We start from the raw sequence: 24,042 nt of genomic DNA on the forward strand, positions 1-24,042 counted from the left end.
CGTCACGCTACGGTTAACCGGTTAATTTTACCAGACAAATGAAAAAGATAGGTAGAACACAGAGTTTGTATTAGCAACTAAAATATAATTGGCTACCAAGACAAATATAATTGATTACGAAGACAGCGACATGGAGTAATGATACTCATCAAAATACACACAATTGCATCAAATTTCATTATGCAGGTTTTGGATGACGGTTTTTAGATGACGAAGCACAGAAGATTTCTTTATAATTAAGCTATTTAAAAAAATTCTAAAGCTGATTTTCTCTATAATGCACTGATATAGAATTGCGTTATTACAATTTCGCCTTACCTGATGTCAAGATTTTTCATACATTGTTTTTTTGTAATGCATCTTTTCTACGAATTATCTATATCTGGTAAGCAGTGTTAGTTGAATTATTCGTACGGATACTCACCGCTAATACCAATAGTTTTAAAACTCTAAAATTCTACACTTTTTGAGGTAGATATTAGAACCTTGGATGGCGCTGCTTGATAGTCTTGAGATTTTATAGATAACCCTTCCCCAGTAAATCTGTGTAATTGTCATTTTCTCGTGATTTGTGCCCAAAAAATAAACTTGATTTGACGTTAGGGATTGTCTGCCTAGTACTGAAACATTCCAGCTGCTAACGTACGGTGCGTTTAATTACATTACAATATAAATGCATTTGTAAAATTTTTAAAATACTCAATGAACTTTTCGATCTATAAGCATCGTGACTCAACTTAACTTAACGAGCAAACATCTATTTTTTCTCATGCCTGAATTAACAAAGTGAAGGATGAGAATTTGCATATGAAATCAAAACAACTGTATTTCTATATTTTTTTCGAGAACAGTCGAGAAAATGTGAAATGCACATACTCGTATCTACATAATTACTATAGCCAACAAAGCACTAAATGTTAAGTAGGTGTAATTTATTATTTTTAAAACTTTTCTATAATAAAAAGCAGATGCAAATAAATAATGATGTATTTATCAAAAGTTACTGCAACGAGTTCTAGCTTCCTTATATGTCACTTTAAATCTATGCGGATCATATATTTGTAACAATAAATCGAGCGAGTTCCTCGTTACTCTCCTTCTTCATTTATATTCTAAGTTTTGGAAACAAAAACGGGAAGACGTTTTCTTCTTGCGCAATTGCTGAAAAAGTATCCTGTACAAAAAATCAAAAATGATTAGCAAATAAAATATTGCTAGAAATGATTACTAAACAGATAAATTAAATGAAAGATTTATAAATAATTGTATTGGCTTCACTATGATACTCACAAATCTTCTTTTGAAATGACATCATAAAATGTTTTTGTTCTATATCCATTGAAACTAGAATTGAATGCAAAAGAATATGCTCCCATATCTAAAAAATGAAAACGCAAATATAATCATTGGCAGATACACTATCCGATATTTTTGCATAAAAAAGTGATCTAATAAACGACACGTTACAAAACTACAAACAAGAGACCATGGTTGTTGTTAGTTTTAATTATTTATTCTTGACCCGTTGCCTATATACTTCAAAAAGTTCAATAAGGTTCAAAAATTGCCTCATACGGAGCTCCAAGGCTTCGTGAGTGAAACCTAGTAGCTATGTGAGCTATTCGTTTAATCCTTAAAATACTGACTTGGCTAGTTTTGTAACTGTGCAAAGAAGCAATACCGGCATTAGTAAAATTCGACAACGGTAGCGTCGATAAGGCGATAATTCAAATATAGAAAATGCCATATTCAATCATAGTTGTACTGAATATTCAGTACAATTATAGTTTGATTCCCTTCTTGTTTTCGACACTACTTTATTAATACGTTTAACAAGTGTCAAATTTACATCGTTAATGTAACTTATCTGCAAAATTTAGATTTATTTCTACCTTGTATTAGCCCTATCAAGAAAGGTTTAGTATTTTAATTGTGTTGAACTTTTTTTCTTATACATACAATAAATTGAAAACCAGCAATGATGAATTTAAGTAAGGTTTGTGACTATTCTCGGTTGGAGGAATCTGGCAACTGATCAATCCCCATTCACGCATGTTGTCAGTAAAGGTCTTAGATCTGTTGCATTTCCAGTAACAAGTTTAATTATGTTTAGTTAATTAACAGCGTAGGCATGATTATTAGAAACGCGATTACTTGTATTTCCAGGATTGTAAAAACAATAATGGTTTAATCCCATACATCGTAAACATAAATGAAAGCAGGTCAACTGCAAATGACATTCTCATTGAATGCAGAAACAAAAACTGAATATAGAAAACGGCTAAATGCGGAACTGATTTGCAGCAAATACATCCGAGTCATTGAATAAATCCCATACCCGACATGGATTAGTAAACCGGATGAGAAGCCGTAGTTCACTCCTGCTTTAAAGTATCAATTCTAAAAATGTCCCTTCACAGTAAATACAACAAACTCACTTCTCCAGAATATCCAATCTCCTATGTCAAGTTGGGGAAGAAAAACATTGTCTATCACTTCATCCAAGGATGTCAATACTGGACCCCAAACTTTGGACTTGAATGTTGATTTTTGCTTCATTGACTGTACGACATATAATAAATTAATGATATATTCGACTATATCAGTACAGTACATCGTGAATATAGCAGTGTATATATTACAGCTGTGTTGATTTATCCTATCAAAACTTGAAAATACATGGTGCCTACCTCAGATATGAAAAAATATCCCATGTCTCTATTCAACATGAACTGAATGAAAAAAGATCCAAATTTTCCATCATTCACATAATAGTGGTAAGTACTTTCGAAATCTTCAATTTCTGGTTAAATGAAAAAAAAAATTTCTGTGTGCAATAAATCAATACCAAGCATACATTTGAAATTATCAAAAAAATGATAAAAGTTTTACCAATAAATGACAAATATGTTGTTTCTAATACCAACGCACAATACTCGTTTAAATTTTCATTAAACGAGTTTTCATTTTGGGCTATTTCAATTCTTTCACAGGATCTAAATTCCACAACGTAATACAAGTATTCATTTGTATCTTGATAAAAATTGAAGTTGAAAGTAAATTTGGCATCATATATTCAATATGTGTTCAGGCCCCAAAACTTAAATCAAAACTGTTAACTCCGTATTTAGTATAAATAGATGTCTATATCCATATATGAGTAGATAAATTGTTACGTCTCGCGCAGTAGGTTTCACTTACGAACGCATAACCTAAATCAATTTTAGAAACGGCATTCACCTCTTCTCCCTATTACATTCGTTGCCAGTGTGAAAGCAGTGTCAGTAAGAAAAGCTCCTGGTTCAGATATTATCTCCAAATCGGGATGTTTTAAAACTGGAAACAGCTCTTCGAGAATAATGTTGATCGAAGACGTAGTCTTAACAAGAAAATATCTGTTTGGTCGCATAGATCAAATCGTATAGTTTGTTCCGACAGTACGTCCGCGATAGATGCAATTCAGATCAACGTAGTCAGGGAACAGGGAAACAACTTATAAACGCATGCGAGTAAGAAAGTTAAACCAGAATATATAGAATAAACTAGACTTATCGATCGAAGGTTAGGGGATCCCCAAAACAGTGGTCTTACTCCATAGTGACACCGTGTGTCCCATCGCTAATTAATTAATAACTCGCTAATTATAAGACATAATCCATCCAAAATCAAAAGGCTTCTGATCCGAGCTATGATGAATGCACATGCAAAATTTGGAGCAGATTCAACCTCGCTTTCGTGAGATATTGCGTGCATCTAACACACAGACATACAAATACCTATCAACATTCTCACCGATCTTAAGATCGATAAGTAATAAAGGCTTATCCATTCACGAATGTCGAGGAAAACGGCCACATCAAAATGTCACAATTTGTTCTTTGAAATAGAAATGAATATACTGTAAACAGTGGACAAATTTTAAATAATGCTTTTCTATCGTGAGTATACATTCCTACATAAATCGTGATTCGTACCTAACCATTACCATACCTGTTGTAAGAAAGGATCCGTCACTCTAAAACCCCCTCCGATATCAAGCAAACTGAACGATATATTATTCTTCTCAGCGAAATCGAATAACTCTTTTGCGTCTAACAACGCTCGTTTATACTGATCTGATTTATCTCCCAGTAATGCGCCGACATGGAAACTGTAAACAAGTAAAACACATAATTCTGTAAACGTTTATATTAGTTATCCAGATGAGATTCATCATTCGTATTTTATTTGTTTTCATAAGGAATTGTGCATGGTATATATTCGAAACGTCGGCAGTATCACTCCGTTTCAAACCCGTGATTTTAATTAATATCAATGTGATGCCATTATCATAATCAATGATTAAACTGCTAAAATACTAACATTATTGTAACATAATCAACGAGGTAGTCATTGAATTATCACATATCTTATAAGTGCAATTTTTGCAAAACTAACGACCATTCGGATTTAGAAATAATCTAATCTGAGTGAAAATACGAACCTGATGCCGACGACGTCCATGTGGAATTCTTTTGCCATTAGTATAAGATCCCTTGCTTTTTTGGTCGTAGCTCCATATTTTAAACTAAAATAATTTATCTTGCCATCCTCTTGAACGTGAATTCTGAGAACCAATCTAAAGAAAATCTCAGACTTGTAATAGGTATACAATAACATATGCAGAAAACAAACACTAATGCTGTACATACCGTGATGTTGGATGATATTTTTTCAGTTTTTTCAATTCATCTTCGTTGTCGAAAACCATCATTTTTACTCCATGTTCCTTTGCTGTCTGCAAATGTGAAATTTGCTTACAAGGATTCGCCATGAATATTTCTTCCGAATCCACTCCAAGTTGTTTCGCTTGAAGAAGTTCAACCTGTGAAAACAGAAGAGAGTGAAAAGACTAGTATTGCTTGATACGGACCCAATAATAAATACTATTGTGTCGAATAAAATTAAAATAAAAAATTTAGAGAATACAGTTTTATACTTCTTTCTTGTGCAAACACCATACTGTAATAAATAAACACAGTAGCCAATTTACTGATATACCGGTAACGATTTACAGAATCATTTTTTAACAAGTTTGGCAAACCAGATGAAATACATGGCTTTTATTGACAAATGCAGTACCGGTATAGTTGACTGACTTCCATCATATCATAGTATAATGAATGTTTGTCTAAATGTGTGGTACCGCTTCTTCCACTATTTCTAGTTAGGGTGTATTGTAGGGCGAATGGCTGAAGTAAGTGGGGTTCGTTCATGGGTTGGGATAAATATACTACTATGGTTAGGTTAGAGCAGCGGCTTCCAACTGGAATTCCTGGCACCTTAAGGTTGTGAAAGTGTCCATTCGAATCTCCGAGAATATATTTATATATATATGTATATATTGTTTAAATATAAAAGAATACAACTTGGATTTGTCACTATTATTAAACTTGCTACAATTTGTCTTGCAAGTAGTGGGTGTTCATTTATATATTTTATACAATTCAGACAACAACAAAATATTAAACTGGGATATTATCACAGGGATTCCTCGAGATTCTGGAATGATGCCTTGGGTTTTTAAGCTCCAACAAAAGGTTGAAAACCACTTGGGTAGAGTAAGCGTTTATGTGAGCATCATGCTAGCAGGTTTTTAATGACATCCGCATTATCTGCTGCAAATTTGCAATCTGATACGACGCCAATCATTCGCATACCACAGATATAGAATGTAAGCGGAAACACGCGATTTACTACCCATCTCGTATATTCGAGGTAACGTATAAACAAGAAAACAAGATGTGTAGCCTTCACGGTTTTACATCAACGATAATGAAATAAATAAAGTTATATAAAGAAATATTTGCCTGGCTTCCACAATAAAAGCCTGTTCCTAGTTCCATCAACGCATTGATTACTTGATCATAAGGAGCAACTTTTACTGCATAGAATGGTTTTACTCGGGGGAGCAGTTCTACCAACAGAGCGTACAGCCTTGTCAATTCTCCGAGGTCGAACACGTAAAAGCTGTCATCAATGTTCTGAAAAAGATATCTGGTTTGTCCGAGTATTCAAAATAGCTTTTTTTTTTGGAATTTTGTTGGGTACGTTTGTTATCTTTAGATATTACTGATTTAAGCTGCTTCACTTTTGTTATTATGTTTGCAAGCTGTTTGGGATTATGCCATTTTTTCTTCATAAAAATCTTGGGCATCCAACAAGCAAAATACTGTTTAACGGCGACACAGAGAACCACAAAATTTTTTACAGACCTGTCGTCCGTTTACGTTTTTCGTAAAGTATCTGCAAACATCATCGCAGGTTGAGTCACTGAATCTTTGAATGGTGTGATGTACAATCTTAAAAAAAAATTAATTCAGCTGGTCTTATATTTGATGAAAAATCATTCCGGTAATTTTGCTTCATTAGCAGCAGCACCTCAACATAACATAAACTGAAACCGCATTTCCACCCCATCCAATGTCGATGATATAATAATTTCACCATCTTTCTCGTTGTAATATTTTATATACACCATGTTTCGTTAATCACTCAAAGGTGGAGAAAAGGTAAATACAATCATAAGGTGTGTTATCCAATAATTTTCTCACTCTACTCGGTGGAAAATTGCCTATTCTGAGCATCATAAATTCCCAACCAAGCGTTGTTTTTCTTGTTTATTTCTATCTACAGACATGAAATCGCCAATTCTCAACATATCGATTTATTCATCACAGCGTCGTTTTCGTATATACCCAACCAAAACTAGGAACATTCATTTTTCACACATGTGAATCCAAAATTGATATAAACAAATATCTTACCCATTAGTAATTATGAGATTAATGATTTTTGAAACGGTGAAATTCAGTGTTCAAAAATAAATTGCGCAATTTTGACACCGAAATAAAAATGAAGTCAATTTCTGTGCCTGCGACATCTTGTACAGCAACAATAAGCATCTTGCCTTGGGCAAGGCATCAATGATACTTTGCATTTTATTAGTTTCTCACATACAATGCCATTAAGAAAACAAAAACTTTGAGACTTGAATTAAAAATCTAGAAATTACAATGGGGCAGTGTGAAAGTGCCTTAATGTGGTTGAAAGCTGATGGAAAAATATCACTTTCAGAGTGGAATTTCCTCCAAACTATTTGGAACTGTAAAATAATTTGTCTAAACGTTTCTTTGTAATTTTTGACCCATTCATTGAAAAAGGTTCGCCATATCTGGCTTAGGGTAACATAAGCCAGATCACAGTATTAATGTGAACTCTTATTGCATTTGTGACTCTGGATCTGCGTTGCGGACAAATCCATCTTATAGAATATAGATCTTTCCGGCCCAATCCCAAATTTAAGCTACTAGGTTACATACAATACCGGTACTGCGTTTGTCAATCAAAGTCGTGTATTTCATCTGATTTGCCAACTTGTCAAAAGAATTCTGCAAATCGTCACCGGTATATTAATAAAATTGGCCATTTTCCTATTTTATCAACAGTATGGTGTTTGCACAAGAAAGATTTATATACTGTATTCTCTAAATTTTTGATTCTAGCATTAGAAAATAACTCATATGTAGACAAAGAATTAGTCAGCTGAAATTCCCGTCATTAGTACTGTTGCATATCATAACCCACCTTTGAATCCATTGCCATCACTCTGACTGCTTTAAATATTTATCGATGTGAATATTTCGATAACTCTAGTTTTTCGATTACTAACGCTCAACTATAATCCTTTTGAAGACAAAATAACCATTGAATCACCGTGTTAGGGGGTGGTTGCTGCCATCAAAAAGTGCATTTGTAAACACAACTAAAAACTGTTGAATAAAATGCCGAATTAGCATTAACAAGTCAATGTTTTCACACAATTGTGGTGAAAAGTGAATGGATGACGACTTAAATATCAAGTCCAGATCATTACTTGGAAAGAGGACCTGCTTTTTCAACTTTTTATCGTGCGTATACGGCGATCGATCATGTATATATGTATAGCCAATAAAATACAAGAATATAGCCAATACAATATTATTATTTTTACGTTGTTGTGTAAAGGCAGATGGGAGCAGTCCAGTCTTTAACTCGATCGTCATTGCACCCGCTTGAATTTTGGGTATTCGAGCAAAAGTATTATTATTAGTTGTAAATCGAGTTTAACTCAGATTCTTCGAATTAGGACAAAACAAGTTAATCATTTTTCTAACCATAGTTGTTGCGCATCATTCTCGTCGCATGCGATAGTTTTGATCGGACAATCAAGATTAGATCTCCTGCCGTGCTCGATAGTATATCAACATGAGGACCCAATTTATTATATATAAGCACGTCACGGTTTGTATTGAAAAATCGGGGGAGGGGGGGGGGGGTATATATTCCTAAGATACTGTAGAATTGTGTCGATCAAGTTGGCAATAATATACCAATTGTGTGATGGTGGGTCTGTGTATTTGTTGTTGGAAGCGAAGATCAGGTAATCTCGGAAAGCGGGTGCAATGACGATCGAGTTTAAAATTGGACTGCTCCCATCTGCCTTCACACAACAACGTAAAAATAATAATATTGTATTGGCTATATTGGTGTATTTTATTGGCTATACATATATACATGATCGATCGCCGTATACGCACGATAAAAAGTTGCAAAAGCAGGTCCTTTTTGCAACCATCGAAGCTAGAAAATATTACAACGGGATAGAACTTAATCGAAGTCTACAAAATCGAACTCGGTAATCATTCCGAAAAAAAAAAAAGGCTAGGTTAAAAAAAGTAATATTCATGTAGATATTTGCGCTTCACGTACGATCGATTGTTCTCGAAAATAGTACGACAATATAGATGTTTTGATTATATTTGCAAATCTAGTAATATGTTCTTGTACCTTTCGAACTGAGACGCAATACCCTTCCACATTTTGTTACCGTATGAATTTTATGTTTAATGCAGTCTAATCACTTTACTAGTACTACCCAAAGGCTTGGAGCATAACTTATTTTTGCGAAAAAGGTCGTCATGGAGTATGTATATTGATGAACAACTCGAAGTGGCTACAAAAAATACTTAATGAGCTCTTGAATCTTTCTTTATATGAAATAACACATGTATATATAATTGTTACATATCTATTTAATATTGCAGCTATAAGTCAGCAGACAATTTAGTCATGTCACGTTTCATGCGAGTAGGCTATTTGTCTTGACATTGACTGATGGACAAGACAAATACTTGCACGTAACGTGACGTTAACGATGTGGTGTGTGATCAGTCATCGCACTAATAAAACGAATGCCAGGTAATGATCTGATTTAAGTCGCCATCCATCCACTTTTCACCACGATTGCGTGAAAACATTGACATATTTATGCCAATTCGGCATCTTATTCAACAGTTTTTAGTTATGTTTACAAAATTGAAGTATAAATGAGGGAACTCAGTGATTATTTTGTCTCAGAAGGATTGTAGTTTAGCGTTAGTAATCAAAAAAACTTCTGCGACGGCACTTTTTGATGGTAGCAACCACCCCCTACACGTGACTCAATGGTTATTTTGTCTTCGAAAGGATTATAGTTTAGCGTTAGTAATCGAAAAACTAGAGCTATCGAAATATCCACATCGATAAATATTTAAAGCAGTCAGAGTGATGGCAATGGATTCTAAGGTGGGTTATGCTATGCAACAGAGCTAATGACGGGAATATAGTGCAAACATCATACTGTTGATATACCGGTAACGATTTGCAGAATTCCTTTGACAAGTTGGCAAATCAGATGAAATACACGACTTTGATTGGCAACCGCAGTACCGGTATTGCATGTAACCTATAGTAGGGTTGGCTTCGGGATTGGGCCGGAAAGATCTATAAGATGGATTTGTCCGCAACGCAGATCCAGAGTCACAAATGCAATAGGAGTTCACATTAGTACTGTGATCTGGCTTGTGTTACCCTAAGCCAGAGATGGCGAACCTTTTTCAATGAATGGGTCAAAAATTACAAAGAAACGTTTAGGTAAATTATTTTACAGTTCCAAATAGTTTGGAGGGAATTCCACTCTGAAAGTGATATTTTTCCATCAGCTTTCAACCACATTAAGGCACTTTCACACTGCCCCATTGTAATTTCTAGATTTTTAATTCAAGTCTCAAAGTTTTTGTTTTCTTAACGGCATTGTATGTGAGAAACTAATAAAATGCAAAGTAGCACCTAGTTCACGTATAACCCCAAAAAACAGTCCACAGACGCACTTCCGAAAGGGACAAGACGTTGCGAGAAATGACCAGTTCAGTTGCATTGTTATGTCATAAACTATGTCAGAGCCAATAGCTGAACAACGGTACACAGCGGTGCATACATACGTCCAAGATTATGGGTTTTGAAAATTACCATACCGGCCGATAACGATAAATTAACAATTTGAATATGAATGACGGTACAATATAATAGGTTAGTCATCGTTAGAATAATTTAAAGACGGTTTTATTAATTTTTATCACTAATATGTTAGCATTTTATTTTATTCGTGCCTTGGCAGGTCACGAATAAAATGCAGTGGGTCACTTGGTGACCCGCGGGCCAGTGCTTCGCCATCCCTGCCTAATCGATGTCTAACGTGTCAGCCAGTTGCGTTCAGCGCTAACTCTACGTCATAAACTACTTTGATATCACGTGACATGACACGTGTCTACATTGATTTCTTCTCGCTACTTTCAATCAGAATATCTCATTGGTTCATCAGAAAGATGCTCATTGTTACTGTAGGCCTACAAGATGTCGCAGGCACAGAAAGTGACTTTTTTTTATTATTTCGGTGTCAAAATTGCGCAATTTATTTTTGAACACTGAATTTCACCGTTTCAAAAATCAATAATCTCATAATTACTAATGGGTAAGATATATATTTGTTTATATCAATTTTGGATTCACATGTGTGAAAAATTGATGTTCCTAGTTTTTGGTTGGGTATATACGAAAACGACGCTGTGATGAATAAATCGATATGTTGAGATTTGGCGTTTTCCTGTCTGTAGATGGAAATAAACAAGAAAAACAACGTTTGGTTGGGAATTTATGATACTCAGAATAGGCAATTTTCCACCGAGTGGAGTAAGAAAATTATTGGATAACACACCCTATGATTGTACCTTTTCTCCACCTTTGAGTGATTAACGAAACATGGTGTATATAAGATATTACAACGAGAAAGTGGTAAAATTATTATATCATCGACATTGGATGGGTTGGAAATGCGGTTTCAGTTTATAGTGTATCATGTTATGTTGATGTGCTGCTGCTAATGAAGCAAAATTACCGGAATGATTTTCCTTCAAATATAAGACCAGCTGAATTAATTTTTTTTAAGATTGTACACCACACCATTCAAAAATTCAGTGACTCAACCTGCGATGATGTTTGCAGATACTTTACGAAAAACGTGAACGGACGACAGGTCTGTAAAATTTTTTGTGATTTTCTGTGTCGCCGTTAAACAGTACTTTGATTGTTGGATGCCCAAGATTTTTATGGAGAAAAAGTGGCATATTCCCAAACAGCTTGTAAACATAATAACAAAACTGAGGCAGCTTAAATCAGTAAAAACTAAAGATAACAAACGTACCCAACAAAATTCCGAAAAAAAAACTGTCCTGAATACTCTGACAAACCGGATATCTTTTTCAGAACATTGATGACAGCTTTTACGTGTTCGACCTCGGAGAATTGACAAAGTTGTACGCTCTGTTGGTAGAACTGCTCCCCCGAGTAAAACCATTCTATGCAGTAAAAGTTGCTCCTTATGATCAAGTAATCAATGCGTTGGTGGAACTAGGAACAGGCTTTTATTGTGGAAGCCAGGCAAATATTTCTTTATATAACTTTATTTATTTTATTATCGTTGATGTAAAACCGTGAGGGCTACAAATCTTGTTTTCTTGTTTATACGTTACCTCGAATATACGAGATGGGTAGTAGATCGCGTGTTTCCGCTTACATTCTATATATATCTGTGGTATGCGAATGGTTAGCGTTATTACAGATTATCAGATTACAAATTTGCAGCAGATAATGCGGATGTCTGTAAAAACCTGCTTGCATGATGCTCACATAAACGCTTACTCTACCCAAGTGGTTTTCAACCTTTTGTTGGAGATTAAACCCAATGCATCATTCCAGAATCTCGAGGAATCCCTGTGAAACAGTTTAATTTTCTTTTGTTGTCTGAATTGTATAAAATACGCTGCTCTAACCTAATCATAGTAGTATATTTATCCCAACCCAGGTCATTGCATGAATCCCACTTTTTTTAGCCATTCGCCCCACAATACACCCTAACTAGAAATAGTGGAAGAAGCGGTACCTACCACACATTTGGACAAACATTCGTTATACTATATGCTATGATGGAAGTCAGTCAACAACACCGGCGCTGCATTTGTCAATCGAAATCATGTATTTTATATGACTTGTCAAACTTGTTAAAAAATGATTCTGTAAATCGTTACCGGTATATCAGTAAATTGGCTACTGTGTTTATTGATTACAGTATGGTGTTTGCATAAGAAAGAAGTATAAAAATGTATTCTCTAAATTTTTGATTCTAATTCATTCGACACAATAGTATTCTTGAGTCCCTATCAAGCAATATTAGTCTTTCTCCTCTCTGCTGTTTCTATAGGATGAACTTCTTCAAGCAAAACGACTTGGAGTTGATTCGGATGAAATAATCATGGCGAATCCTTGTAAGCAAATTTCACATTTGCAGACAGCAAAGGAACATGGCGTAAAAACGACGGTTTTCGACAACGAAGATGAATTAAAAAAACTGAAAAAATATCATCCAACATCAAGGTATGTATATCATTAGTGTTTTTTTGCTGTGTATGGTGTTGTATACTTGTATGGTATTGTATTACAAGAGAGAGATTTTCTTTAGATTGGTTTTGAGGATTTATGTCCAAGAGGATGGTAAGAGAAATGTTTACAGTTTAAAGTATGGAGCTACGGCCAAACAAGCTAGGGATCTTATACTTATGGCAAAAGAATTCTACATGGACGTCGTCGGCATCAGGTTCGAATTTTTTACTGAGATTGGATTATTTCTGTTAGTAAAACAGAATGGTCAAAAGTTTTGCAAAAATGCACCATAAGATAGATGATAATTAGATGAATATCTCTTTGTTTATGTTATATTAATTTTGGCATTTCAGCAAGATTATTCGTTGATGATGGTGATGTCAAGTTTAATACGGAGTAATATTGCTAACGTTTTGAATATCTATCCAAGTCTTTTGACAACAAATAAAAAACGAAAAATGAATCGCATCAGGATAAACAATAAAAGCGTTTACAAAATTACGTATTTTACTATTTTACAGTTTCCATGTCGGCGCATTACCAGGAGATAAATCAGATCAGTTTAAACGAGCCTTGTTAGATGCAAAAGGGTTATTCGATTTTGCAGAGAAGAATAATATATCGTTCAGTTTGCTTGATATCGGCGGGGGTTTTAGAATGACGGATCCTTACTTGCGACAGGTATGGTAATGTTTAAGTACGGATCACGATTCATGCAGGAATGTATTCTCGCGATTGAAAAGCATTATTTTACAAATCTCTATTGTTTACAGTCTATTCATTAATATTTCAAAGGGCAGATTGTGTCATTTCGGTGTGGCCGTTACCTTGACATCCATAAATAGATAATCCTTTATATTATTGTCTCCTTCGCATGCGTTCAGAAGTTGTACCTACACTAAAATACGTAATTCGTAAGGTTCAAATTCGTCAACCATTGTGATTAAACAGATATTTTCATATTTTAAGACTATGTCTTCGATTAACACTATTCTCGAAGAGTTATTTCCAGTTTCAAAACATCCCGGCTTGGAAGTAATATCTGAACCAGGAGCTTTTCTGACTGACACTGCTTTTACACTGGCGACGAATGTAATAGGAAGAAGAGGTGAATTCTGTTATTAAAACTGACTTAGGTGATACGTTCGCAAATGAAACAAACGGCTTGAGTATTGTGCGCTGTTATTTGAAACAATATATTTATCATTCATTGTTGAAACTTCGATCATTTTTTGTTGATTTTAAATTTTTACATGGTACAGTATTGCTTTATTGCACACAAAAAATATTGTGTTTTTTTCAACCAGAAATCAAAAATCCCGAAAGTACATACGACTACTATGTGAATGATGGAAAATTTGGATCTTTTTTCTCCCTGTTTACGTTGAATAGAGACATGAGATATTTTTTTATATCTGAGGTAGGCACCACGTAATTTCAAGTTTTAGTAAGATAATGTAAAACTGCTGTAATATATACACTGCAAAGCGTAGTCACAGAACATCAGATATGAAGAATACCATGTACAATACTTACATGAAATCTAATGCAAAATTTGAGAATTTCCAAATATCAAATAGTAGACTGAACAATTTTCAAATTTTTATATTCACGAGGTTGGATAATGATTTAAAAAACGTTCTTTACCCAAAACATCTATTTTTGTGCTCTCTAGATATCGAAATTGTTTTTATATGATTAGTAAAATCAAGCAACCCTATACTAAGGATGTACTGTACTGATATAGTTGAATATATCATTAATTTATCATATGTCGTACAGTCAATGAAGCAAAAATCAACATTCAAGTCCAGAGTTTGGGGTCCGGTATTGACATCTGATGATGAAGTGATGGACAAGGTTTTTCTTCCCAAACTTGATATAGGAGATTGGATATTCTGGAGAAGTGAGTTCTATTTACTGTAGAGGGACAATAATAGCATTGATACTTCAAAGTATATGGAAAACAGATGTCGATGCATCCAGTAACTTGTCTATACTCAAACTAACCACTGAATGTCTTGAGATAGTGTGGACCTCCCGGTCTCCAAGGAAAGATTCATCAAAAATAAATAATTTAAACTAACAACAACCATGGTTGCTCGCTTGTAGTTTGTTAACGTGTCGTTTATTAGTTCATTCTATTATGCATCAGGTATCGTATGTCACTGACTATTTTTGTGTTTTGATTTTTTAGATATGGGAGCATATTCTTTCGCATTCAATTCTAGTTTCAATGGGTATAAAACAAAAACATTTTATGATGTCATTTCAAAAGAAGATTTGTGAGTATTATAATAAAGCTAATACAATTATTTATAAATATTTTGTTTGATTTGTCTGTATAGTAATCATTGCTATAGTTTTTTGGTAATTCTTCTTAATTCTTCGTACAGGTTACTTTTTCAGCAATTGTGCAAGAAGAAAACGTCTTCCCGTTTTTGTTTCAAAAACTTAGAATATAAATGAAAAGGGGGAGTAACGAGGAACTCGCTCTATTTATTGTTACAAATATATTATTCACATAGATTTAAAGTGACATATAAGGAAGATAGAACAAGTTGCAGTAACTTTTGATAAATGCACCATTTAATATTATTATTGCTTTGTATTATAGAAGAAATTTAGAAATATTAAATTACACCTACTTTACATTTTGTGCCCTATTGGATATAATATTTATGTAGATATGTGAATTTCACATTTATCCGACTGTTCTCGAAAATAATACGGAAATAGAGTTGTTTTTATGTCACATATGTATGTCTACATATGTATTACAATGTTATTGTACTTTATAATGGGACGCTTTACCCTTCCGTATTTAAAAAAAAGGCTTTTATGTTTAATGTATCCTACCCCTTTACTACTCTTGGGCTTGGAGAATAACTTATTTTTGTGAAAAAGGTCATCATGGAGTATGTTTACTGATGAACCACTAGGAGTGATTACAAAAAATACTAAATACGCTATTGAATTTTTATTTTTCTCCATATGAAATACTAATTGTACAATTGTTACATATCTATTTAAGTTGCAACCTTCATGTCAGAAAACAATAATTCAGTCATGTCACGTTTCATGCAACTATATGTTTTGACATTGACTGATTGACATTGAGTGACTGAATACCTGCACGAAACGAGACAATGAGGGAACTCAGTGGTCATTTCGTCGTCAGGTTACAGTTTAGCGTTAGTAAGGGCAAAACTGCCGCAAATCAATTTAGAATAGGAATGGACGAAATATAGTGTCGGCGCTTTCTGACGTGGCAACTTTAACCAGACACTAGGGCTGGGAATGGTTAATCGGTTAAACGATTTTAGATGGTGAACGATTACGATTCATTTTAACCGTTGACTGACATTTCAGGTACAAATCATCTCTATAATGTACGTTTCTTCTAAAAGGATTACGTCATCGCAAATTTATCTCCTGTGACGTTTAATCCAAAAGAATACCACCAACTGTATTGCTAAGGACCCAATAAATGTGGAAAATATTTGAAGTACCAAAATTGCTGATTATGAAAATTTGACAATGATGAATTCAGAATCGGTTTTCGGTAAAAATATATTATTGTTCACGATTTTATTTAAAAATCGTCCATTTAATGTACGTAGTCAATGCTGTTTTCTATATGATATCTCGAAGTAGAATTTGCACATCAAGCACTAAAATTTTTTTCACATGGTTGACATTTAGTAACGGAATCGGGTTTTACTAAAATACTTCCATATGTCCGAAGAACGCTGCATATCTCTTGCAGCAGAGCGATCACGAAACTAACTATCTCGAAACTATCTCAATTCGTGAATAATTTTAAGAGATACCGGAATAAGATCAGGCAAATTGCTTTGTAACCATTATTACGTAATGGACTAAAATTATTACGTCAAACGTCACGCTGCGGTTAACCGGTTAATTTTACCAGACAAATGAAAAAGATAGGTAGAACACAGAGTTTGTATTAGCAACTAAAATATAATTGGCTACCAAGACAAATATAATTGATTACAAAGACAGCGACATGGAGTAATGATACTCATCAAAATACACACAATTGCATCAATTTCATTATGCAGGTTTTGGATGACGGTTTTTAGATGACGAAGCACAGAAGATTTCTATATAATTGAGCAATTTAAAAAAATTCTAAAGCTGCCTTTTTCTATAATGCACAGATATAGGATTGCGTTATTACAATTTCGCCTTACCTGATGTCAAGATTTTCCATCCATTGTTTTCTTGTAATGCATACACATTTGTTTTTTTTGTTATTCTGCCTCAGTTTTTTCACTGGACACTTCAGTTATTTTCCCAATGCTATTTTGGATCTCGGGCGTATGCTGGCTGAGTTGCCAATAAATCCGGCTAGGTCGCCTTCGAAATTTCCCAAACTAATTCCCAGTACACCAGTTGATCTTATGATTCTAAAATAATCTCTACTGATTATCCTTATCTGGTAAGAAGTGTTAGTTGAATTATTCGTACGGATACTCACCGCTAATATCAACAGTTTTAAAATTCTACACTTTTTGAAGTAGATATTAGAACCTTGGATAGAACAGTAAAACTGTGTAATTGTCATTTTCTCGTGATTTGTGCCCAAAAAATAAACTTAATTTGACGTTAGGGATTGTCTGCCTAGCACTGAAACATTCCAGCTGCTAACGTACGGTACCTTCAATTACATTACAATATAAATGCATTTGTACAATTATTATAATACTCAATGAACTTTTCGATCTATAACATCGTGACTCAACTTAACTTAACGAGCAAACATCTATTTTTTTCTCATGCCTGAATTAACATAGTGAAGGATGAGAATTTGCAGATGAAATCAAAACAACTGTATTTCTATATTTTTTTCGAGAACAGTCGAGAAAATGTGAAATGCACATACTCGTATCTACATAATTACTATAGCCAATAAAGCACTGAATGTTAAGTAGGTGTAATTTATTATTTTTAAAACTCTTCCATAATAAAAAGCAGTTGCAAATAAATAATGATGTATTTATCAAAAGTTACTGCAACGAGTTCTAGCTTCCTTATATGTCACTTTAAATCTATGCGGATCATATATTTGTAACAATAAATCGAGCGAGTTCCTCGTTACTCTCCTTCTTCATTTATATTCTAAGTTTTGGAAACAAAAACGGGAAGACGTTTCCTTCTTGCGCAATTGCTGAAAAAGTATCCTGTACAAAAAATCAAAAATGATTAGCAAATAAAATATTACTAGAAATGATTACTAAACAGATAAATTAAATGAAAGATTTATAAATAATTGTATTGGCTTCACTATGATACTCACAAATCTTCTTTTGAAATGACATCATAAAATGTTTTTGTTCTATATCCATTGAAACTAGAATTGAATGCAAAAGAATATGCTCCCATATCTAAAAAATGAAAACGAAAATATAATCATTGGCAGATACACTATCCGATATTTTTGCATAATAAAAGTGATCTAATGAACGACACGTTACGAAACTACAAGCATAAAAAACCATGGTTGTTGTTAGTTTAAATTATTTATTCTTGACCCGTAGCCTATATACTTCAAAAACTTCGAAAAGTTTCAAAAATTGGCTCATACGGAGCTTCAAAGCTTCGTAAGTGAAATCTAGTAGCTCTGTGAGCTATTCGTACTTAAAAGACTGATAAGTTTTTTAACTGTACAAAAAAGCAATACCGGCATTAGTAAAATTCGATAACGGTAGGGTCGACAACGCGATAATCTAAATATAACATTATAAGTTCCCACAGATAAAAATGCCATATTCAATCATATAGTTGTATACTGAATATGCAGTACAATTATAATTTGATTCCCTTCTTGTTTTTGACACTACTTTATTAATACGTTTAACAAGTGTCAAATTTACATCGTTAATGTAACTCATCTGCAAAATTTAGATTTATTTCTACCTTGTATTAACCCTATCAAGGAAGGTTTAATATTTTATTTGTGTTGAATTTTTTTTCTATACATACAATAAATTGAAAACCAGCAATGATGAATTTAAGTAAGGTTTGTGGCTATACTCGGTTGGAGGAATCTGGCAACTGATCAATCACCATTCACGCATGTTGTCAGTAAAGGTCTTAGATCTGTTACATTTCCAGTAACAAGTTTAATTATGTTCAGTTAACAGCGGATGCATAATAGGTAGAACCGCGATTACTTGTATATCCAGGATTGTAAAAACAATAATGGTTTAATCCCATCCAACGGATAATGCCGAAAAATTGTAAACATAAATGAAAGCAAGTCAACTGCAAATGACATTCTCATTGAATGCACCGGGTGAGAGCCGCAGTTCACTCCTGCTTTAAAGTAAATACATCAAACTCACTTCTCCAGAATATCCAATCTCCTATGTCAAGTTGGGGAAGAAAAACATTGTCTATCACTTCATCCATAGATGTCAATACTGGACCCCAAACTCTGGACTTGAATGTTGATTTTTGCTTCATTGACTGTACGACATATAATAAATAAATGATATATTCGACTATATCAGTACAGTACATCGTGAATATAGCAGTGTATATATTACAGCTGTGTTGATTTATCCTATCAAAACTTGAAAATACAGGGTGCCTACCTCAGATATGAAAAAATATCCCATGTCTCTATTCAACATGAACTGACTGAGAAAAGATCCAAATTTTCCATCATTCACATAATAGTGGTAAGTACTTTCGAGATCTTCAATTTCTGGTTAAAAAAAAAACACTATTTTTTGTGTGCAATAAATCAATACCAAGCATACATTTGAAATTAACAAAAAATGATTGAAGTTTTAACAATAGATGGAAAATATGTAGTTTTTAATACCAGCGCACAATACTCGTTTAAATTTTCATTAAACGAGTTTTCATTTTGGGCTATTTCAATTCTTTTACAGGATCTAAATTGTACAACGTAATATGAGTATTCATTTGTATCTTAATAAAAATTAAGGTTGAAAGTGAATTTGGCATCATATATTCAATATGCGCTCAGGCCCCAAAACTTAAATCAAAAATGTTTACTCCGTATTTAGTATAAATAGAAGTCTATATCCATATATGAGGAGATAAATTGTTACGTTTCGAGTCGTAGATTTCACTTATGCGAACGCATAACCTAAATCAATTTTAAAAACGGCATTCACCTCTTCTCCCTATTACATTCGTTGCCAGTGTGAAAGCAGTGTCAGTAAGAAAAGCTCCTGGTTCAGATATTATCTCCAAATCGGGATGTTTTGAAACTGGAAACAGCTCTTCAAGAATAATGTTGATCGAAGACGTAGTCTTAACAAGAAAACATCTGTTTGGTCGCATAGATCAAGTCGTATAGTTTGTTTCGACAGTACGTCCGCGATAGATACAATTCAGATCAACGTAGTCAGGGAACATGGAAATAACTTATAAACGCATGCGAGTAAGAAAGTTATATAAAGGCTTAATCATTCACGAATGTCAAGGAAAACGGCCACATCAAAATGTCACGATTTGTTTTTTGAAATAGAAATGAATATACTGTAAACTATGGACAAATTTTGAATAATGCTTTTCTATCGTGAGCATACATTCCTACATAAATCGTTATTCGTACTTAACCATTACCATACCTGTTGTAAGAAAGGATCCGTCACTCTAAAACCCCCGCCGATATCAAGCAAACTGAACGATATATTATTCTTCTCAGCGAAATCGAATAACTCTTTTGCGTCTAACAACGCTCGTTTATACTGATCTGATTTATCTCCCAGTAAAGCGCCGACATGGAAACTGTGAACAAGTAAAGTACATAATTCTGTAAACGTTTATATTAGTTATCCAGATGCGATTCATCATTCGTTTTTTATTTGTTTTCATAAAGAATTGTGCATGGTATATGTTCGAAACGTCGGCAGTATTACTCCGTATCAAACTCGTGGTTTTAATTAATACCAATGTGATGACATTATCATAATCAATGATTAAACTGCTAAAATAGTAACATTATTGTAACATAATCAACGAGATAGTCATCTAATTATCACATATCTTATAAGTGCAATTTTTGCAAAACTAACGACCATTCTGATTTAGAAATAATCTAATCTGAGTGAAAATACGAACCTGATGCCGACGACGTCCATGTGAAATTCTTTCGCCATTAGTATAAGATCCCTTGCTTTTTTGGACGTAACTCCATATTTTAAACTAAAATAATTTTTCTTGCCATCCTCTTGAACGTGAATTCTCAGAACCAATCTAAAAAAATCTCAGACTTGTAATAGGTATACAATAACATATACAGAAAAATAACACTAATGCTGTACATACCGTGACGTTGGATGATATTTTTTCAGTTTTTTCAATTCATCTTCGTTGTCGAAAACCATCATTTTTACTCCATGTTTCTTTGCTGTCTGCAAATGTGAAATTTGCTTACAGGGATTTGCCATGATTATTTTTTTGGAATTCACACCAAGTCTTTTTGCTTGAAGAAGTTCATCCTATAGATACAGAAGCGAACGATAAAAGTTGTATTGCTTGGTAAGTACACTTACACAAAATTATGATTGAGCCAAACGAAACGATTTTCCTAGAATTTCATTAAAGTATATATTTTATCAAAGTACTTTGTATCTGAACACACTTATCATTCTTGCTTCAAGTTTTCAACCTAATACGGCACCAATAATTCACATATGGATGTAAAGAAATTGCGAAAATAAATGATTCAGTCTTCTACTCAGCGTATACTTTAGAGATAGCGCATTAATAAAAACAATGTTTTTTAGGGTCCACGTCAACAATAATATTTGAAGAAAGTTATATACAAAACACTAATTACCTGGCTTCCACAATAAAATCCTGTACCTAGTTCCATCAACGCACTGATCACTGTATCATAAGGAGAAGCTTTTACTGCATAGAATGGTTTTACTCGGGGAAGCAGTTCTACCAACAGAGCGTACAGCTTTGTTAATTCTCCAAGGTCAAATACGTAAAAGCTATCATCAATGTTCTGGAAAATAGTTTGGCTGTCAGTGTAGTCAAGAGATATGTAAATTATGTTGGGGATTTTTGATGTTGTCATTTACGATAAAATCCACTTTTATATCATGCTTGTAAGTTTGAGGATATTGAGGTTTGAGCATATGCCTTTTCTGTTACTATAAAAAGTGCTTACATAGAACAGTATAGTATAATGTGCATAAAACTATTCAGTTTTGTTGGACAAACACAATAATTCCCACAGACCTGTCGTCCGTTTACATTTTTCGTTAAATATCTGCAAACGTCATCACGTGTTGAGCCACTGTCTTTTTGAAATATGTGAACAATCTTAATGAAAAGAGCTAACGATTAATAATCTAAAAGGAGTCTTGAATTTGATTCTTGTTCATTTCGAGGTCGTTGCTTCAACATGGCTGAATTAATAACAAACTAAAAAAATGGCTTGGCAAGCACAGTAGCGGCTTATCCCGTTTTTGCAGTCTTGGTATGATTGCAATCAAGAATTTTAAAACAAAAGCGCGAACGCCTAAATTGGTAGGTTTGTTTTATATATATGTGTACAAATTATATATTTTTTTGTTATTTCCCTAAAAAAACGGGTAGTGGCTATATGGACTGTGAGTTGACTCCGAATATGGGTTGATAAATCGATTATATCTCCCAACTTCGACAAATACAAAACAAAAAAATTTTTTGCATATGCAAGTCGATCATTAAACGGATTTCCTTTTGAGTTTCTGTGAGAAATCTGACTGAATCATTAATTGAATGCGTTGAAGTTCAAAAATACGAATCCGGCTCCGATCCCAGTGAAAATATGCAAACCTCCTAATTCACAATCGTGGTATTAACATGGAGTATCATATGACAAATTTCAGCAAAAAAACGACTATCATTCAGCAGTTAAAAATGTATCACGGTAATAATCCGGGGTATCGATGACAACTGCACTGAAAATTTCGAAAAATCAACAGTATTTCAGATATATCTAATATGTGCAACGCGCAAATATCTTAAAGATATGTTAATCAACTTTGATAGTTCATTCTTTGGTACTAAAGTCAAACTAAGAAATAAAAAGTCACAATAGTACACAGTATCACCCACCTTTGAATCCATTATCCCCTTTCTTTTTCTAATGTTTTCCGATTTCGATGACTCGTTTTAAGATTTAGACAATAGAAGACAGTTAGACAATTCCTACCAAATATACAAATATAAATAACTCAATTATATATTGAAACTCGCTAAATCAATTTACTCGATCTGAAGTATGACAAGGTTTAGGTCAATCCCACAATTGAATCTCTCTCCACTTTCTTGTTAGAACAAACCAATGTCTTCGAAAATTTTTTGAAGTTATGTATGTCTGAATTACCAGATGATCCAATGAACGGTTCTTGACAAGAACTACTGTATTAGGACTATGAGCACATCTATAAACCGACCTAACAACTACACGCGAAAACTAGAATTATCTTATTGTAGCGTAATTTCTAATCACGACAACACTGCCGTAATATAACGCCCTCATGTTAATCTCAACTCTGACAAGACTTTAATTAAATGTTAAACCTTTTTTTTTTATTAAAGGCGGTGCTTATTATTGATAAACATCACTTTACTTCGGATTAGGGTGTCGTGTGTCCTTTTATACAAGTTAGAAGTATCATTGTTTAATTTCCTTGTAGAAGAAGCAGGAAAAATTGGAGCCTTTTCTTTTCATATATATTATAGGCCTGGAGCAAATACTAGTAGCGAATATTGGCCGTAACTTGAATTGTTGTTTGACTTGTTTAAAAATATGTAACTTAATTAAATAGGTCAGTGCCCTATTTCCCCGTTTATGAAGTCTTAGCAATGCTCCCTTGTATCGACCGATCTGTGCCGTGTTTTCCGGCCTACATCCGAGAGTTGATAATATAGTGTTTTTCATAGTTTTCATTATTTCTTATTTGGATTTCAACCGTATAATTAGTATTAGGGTTTGGAATCAATTGAAATCTATTATTCTATTCGGTATTTCAACCATTATTATAATTTAGACAAATATTATGTCCAAGATTTGTCTGGGCTTAGAACGGATCAGTGGTTTCCAAACTTTTTAGAGTTGGGACCCACTATTTATTACCAAAGCTTATGGCGACCCATTGACGTTATTTTATTTTATTTTGTTTTTTTAAGACATAACAC

The 24,042-nt window shown here is 33.7% G+C and overlaps 3 protein-coding genes across 7 annotated transcripts; 1 reads left to right on the top strand and 2 right to left on the bottom strand.

Moving 5' to 3' along the window:
• Positions 1 to 917: 917 nt before the first annotated feature.
• Positions 918 to 7,880, bottom strand: LOC120333369 (ornithine decarboxylase-like). 2 transcript variants are annotated; one of them, XM_039400782.2, is made up of 11 exons: positions 7,627 to 7,863; positions 6,255 to 6,341; positions 5,850 to 6,023; positions 4,692 to 4,864; positions 4,484 to 4,618; positions 3,991 to 4,150; positions 3,241 to 3,379; positions 2,691 to 2,803; positions 2,439 to 2,562; positions 1,291 to 1,378; positions 918 to 1,174 (listed from the first exon to the last, which is right to left on the bottom strand). In XM_039400782.2, the coding sequence occupies exons 1-11, from the start codon at positions 7,642 to 7,644 to the stop codon at positions 1,102 to 1,104; spliced, it is 1,284 nt and encodes a 427-aa protein (XP_039256716.2). In that variant the 5' UTR covers positions 7,645 to 7,863; the 3' UTR covers positions 918 to 1,101. The 2 variants fall into 2 exon arrangements, with proteins under 2 accessions (XP_039256716.2, XP_077975745.1); XM_078119619.1 differs by lacking the exon at positions 2,439 to 2,562 and having other exon boundaries at positions 7,627 to 7,880.
• Positions 7,881 to 9,523: 1,643 nt separating this feature from the next.
• On the top strand, positions 9,524 to 15,594 carry LOC120333350 (ornithine decarboxylase-like). Its single transcript, XM_078119632.1, has 11 exons — positions 9,524 to 9,645; positions 11,345 to 11,431; positions 11,662 to 11,835; positions 12,656 to 12,828; positions 12,914 to 13,048; positions 13,356 to 13,515; positions 13,804 to 13,942; positions 14,142 to 14,254; positions 14,617 to 14,740; positions 15,032 to 15,119; positions 15,231 to 15,594. Exons 1-11 carry the CDS (start codon positions 9,628 to 9,630, stop codon positions 15,301 to 15,303), a joined length of 1,284 nt encoding a protein of 427 aa, XP_077975758.1. The 5' UTR covers positions 9,524 to 9,627; the 3' UTR covers positions 15,304 to 15,594.
• A 2,073-nt stretch (positions 15,595 to 17,667) lies between these two features.
• On the bottom strand, positions 17,668 to 23,414 carry LOC120333359 (ornithine decarboxylase-like). Of its 4 annotated transcripts, none has more exons than XM_039400766.2 (11): positions 22,957 to 23,414; positions 22,093 to 22,176; positions 21,683 to 21,856; positions 21,169 to 21,341; positions 20,962 to 21,096; positions 20,469 to 20,628; positions 20,010 to 20,148; positions 19,458 to 19,561; positions 19,206 to 19,329; positions 18,158 to 18,245; positions 17,668 to 18,041 (listed from the first exon to the last, which is right to left on the bottom strand). In XM_039400766.2, the coding sequence occupies exons 1-11, from the start codon at positions 22,966 to 22,968 to the stop codon at positions 17,969 to 17,971; spliced, it is 1,266 nt and encodes a 421-aa protein (XP_039256700.1). In that variant the 5' UTR covers positions 22,969 to 23,414; the 3' UTR covers positions 17,668 to 17,968. The 4 variants fall into 4 exon arrangements, with proteins under 4 accessions (XP_039256700.1, XP_039256699.1, XP_039256702.1 ...); XM_039400765.2 differs by having other exon boundaries at positions 19,458 to 19,570; positions 22,957 to 23,406; XM_039400768.2 differs by lacking the exon at positions 19,206 to 19,329 and having other exon boundaries at positions 22,957 to 23,406.
• Between the last annotated feature and the right edge of the window lie 628 nt (positions 23,415 to 24,042).

The sequence above is a fragment of the Styela clava genome, chromosome 13, assembly GCF_964204865.1.
Source record: "Styela clava chromosome 13, kaStyClav1.hap1.2, whole genome shotgun sequence".
In the NCBI taxonomy this organism is placed as follows: Eukaryota; Metazoa; Chordata; class Ascidiacea; order Stolidobranchia; family Styelidae; genus Styela; species Styela clava.

Excerpts from the sequence above, each read along its gene's own strand:
- LOC120333369 (XM_039400782.2), bottom strand. Across the intron at positions 4,619-4,691 it reads AAATATCATCCAACATCACG|ATTGGTTCTCAGAATTCACG; the intron begins GTATGTACAGCA and ends GATTTTCTTTAG. Across the intron at positions 2,804-3,240 it reads GAATGTAATAGGGAGAAGAG|AAATTGAAGATTTCGAAAGT; the intron begins GTGAATGCCGTT and ends TCATTTAACCAG.
- LOC120333350 (XM_078119632.1), top strand. Across the intron at positions 11,432-11,661 it reads AAAACGTGAACGGACGACAG|AACATTGATGACAGCTTTTA; the intron begins GTCTGTAAAATT and ends TATCTTTTTCAG. Across the intron at positions 15,120-15,230 it reads GTCATTTCAAAAGAAGATTT|GTTACTTTTTCAGCAATTGT; the intron begins GTGAGTATTATA and ends TTCTTCGTACAG.
- LOC120333359 (XM_039400765.2), bottom strand. Across the intron at positions 21,097-21,168 it reads AAATATCATCCAACGTCACG|ATTGGTTCTGAGAATTCACG; the intron begins GTATGTACAGCA and ends AGATTTTTTTAG. Across the intron at positions 18,042-18,157 it reads GTCATTTCAAAAGAAGATTT|GATACTTTTTCAGCAATTGC; the intron begins GTGAGTATCATA and ends TTTTTTGTACAG.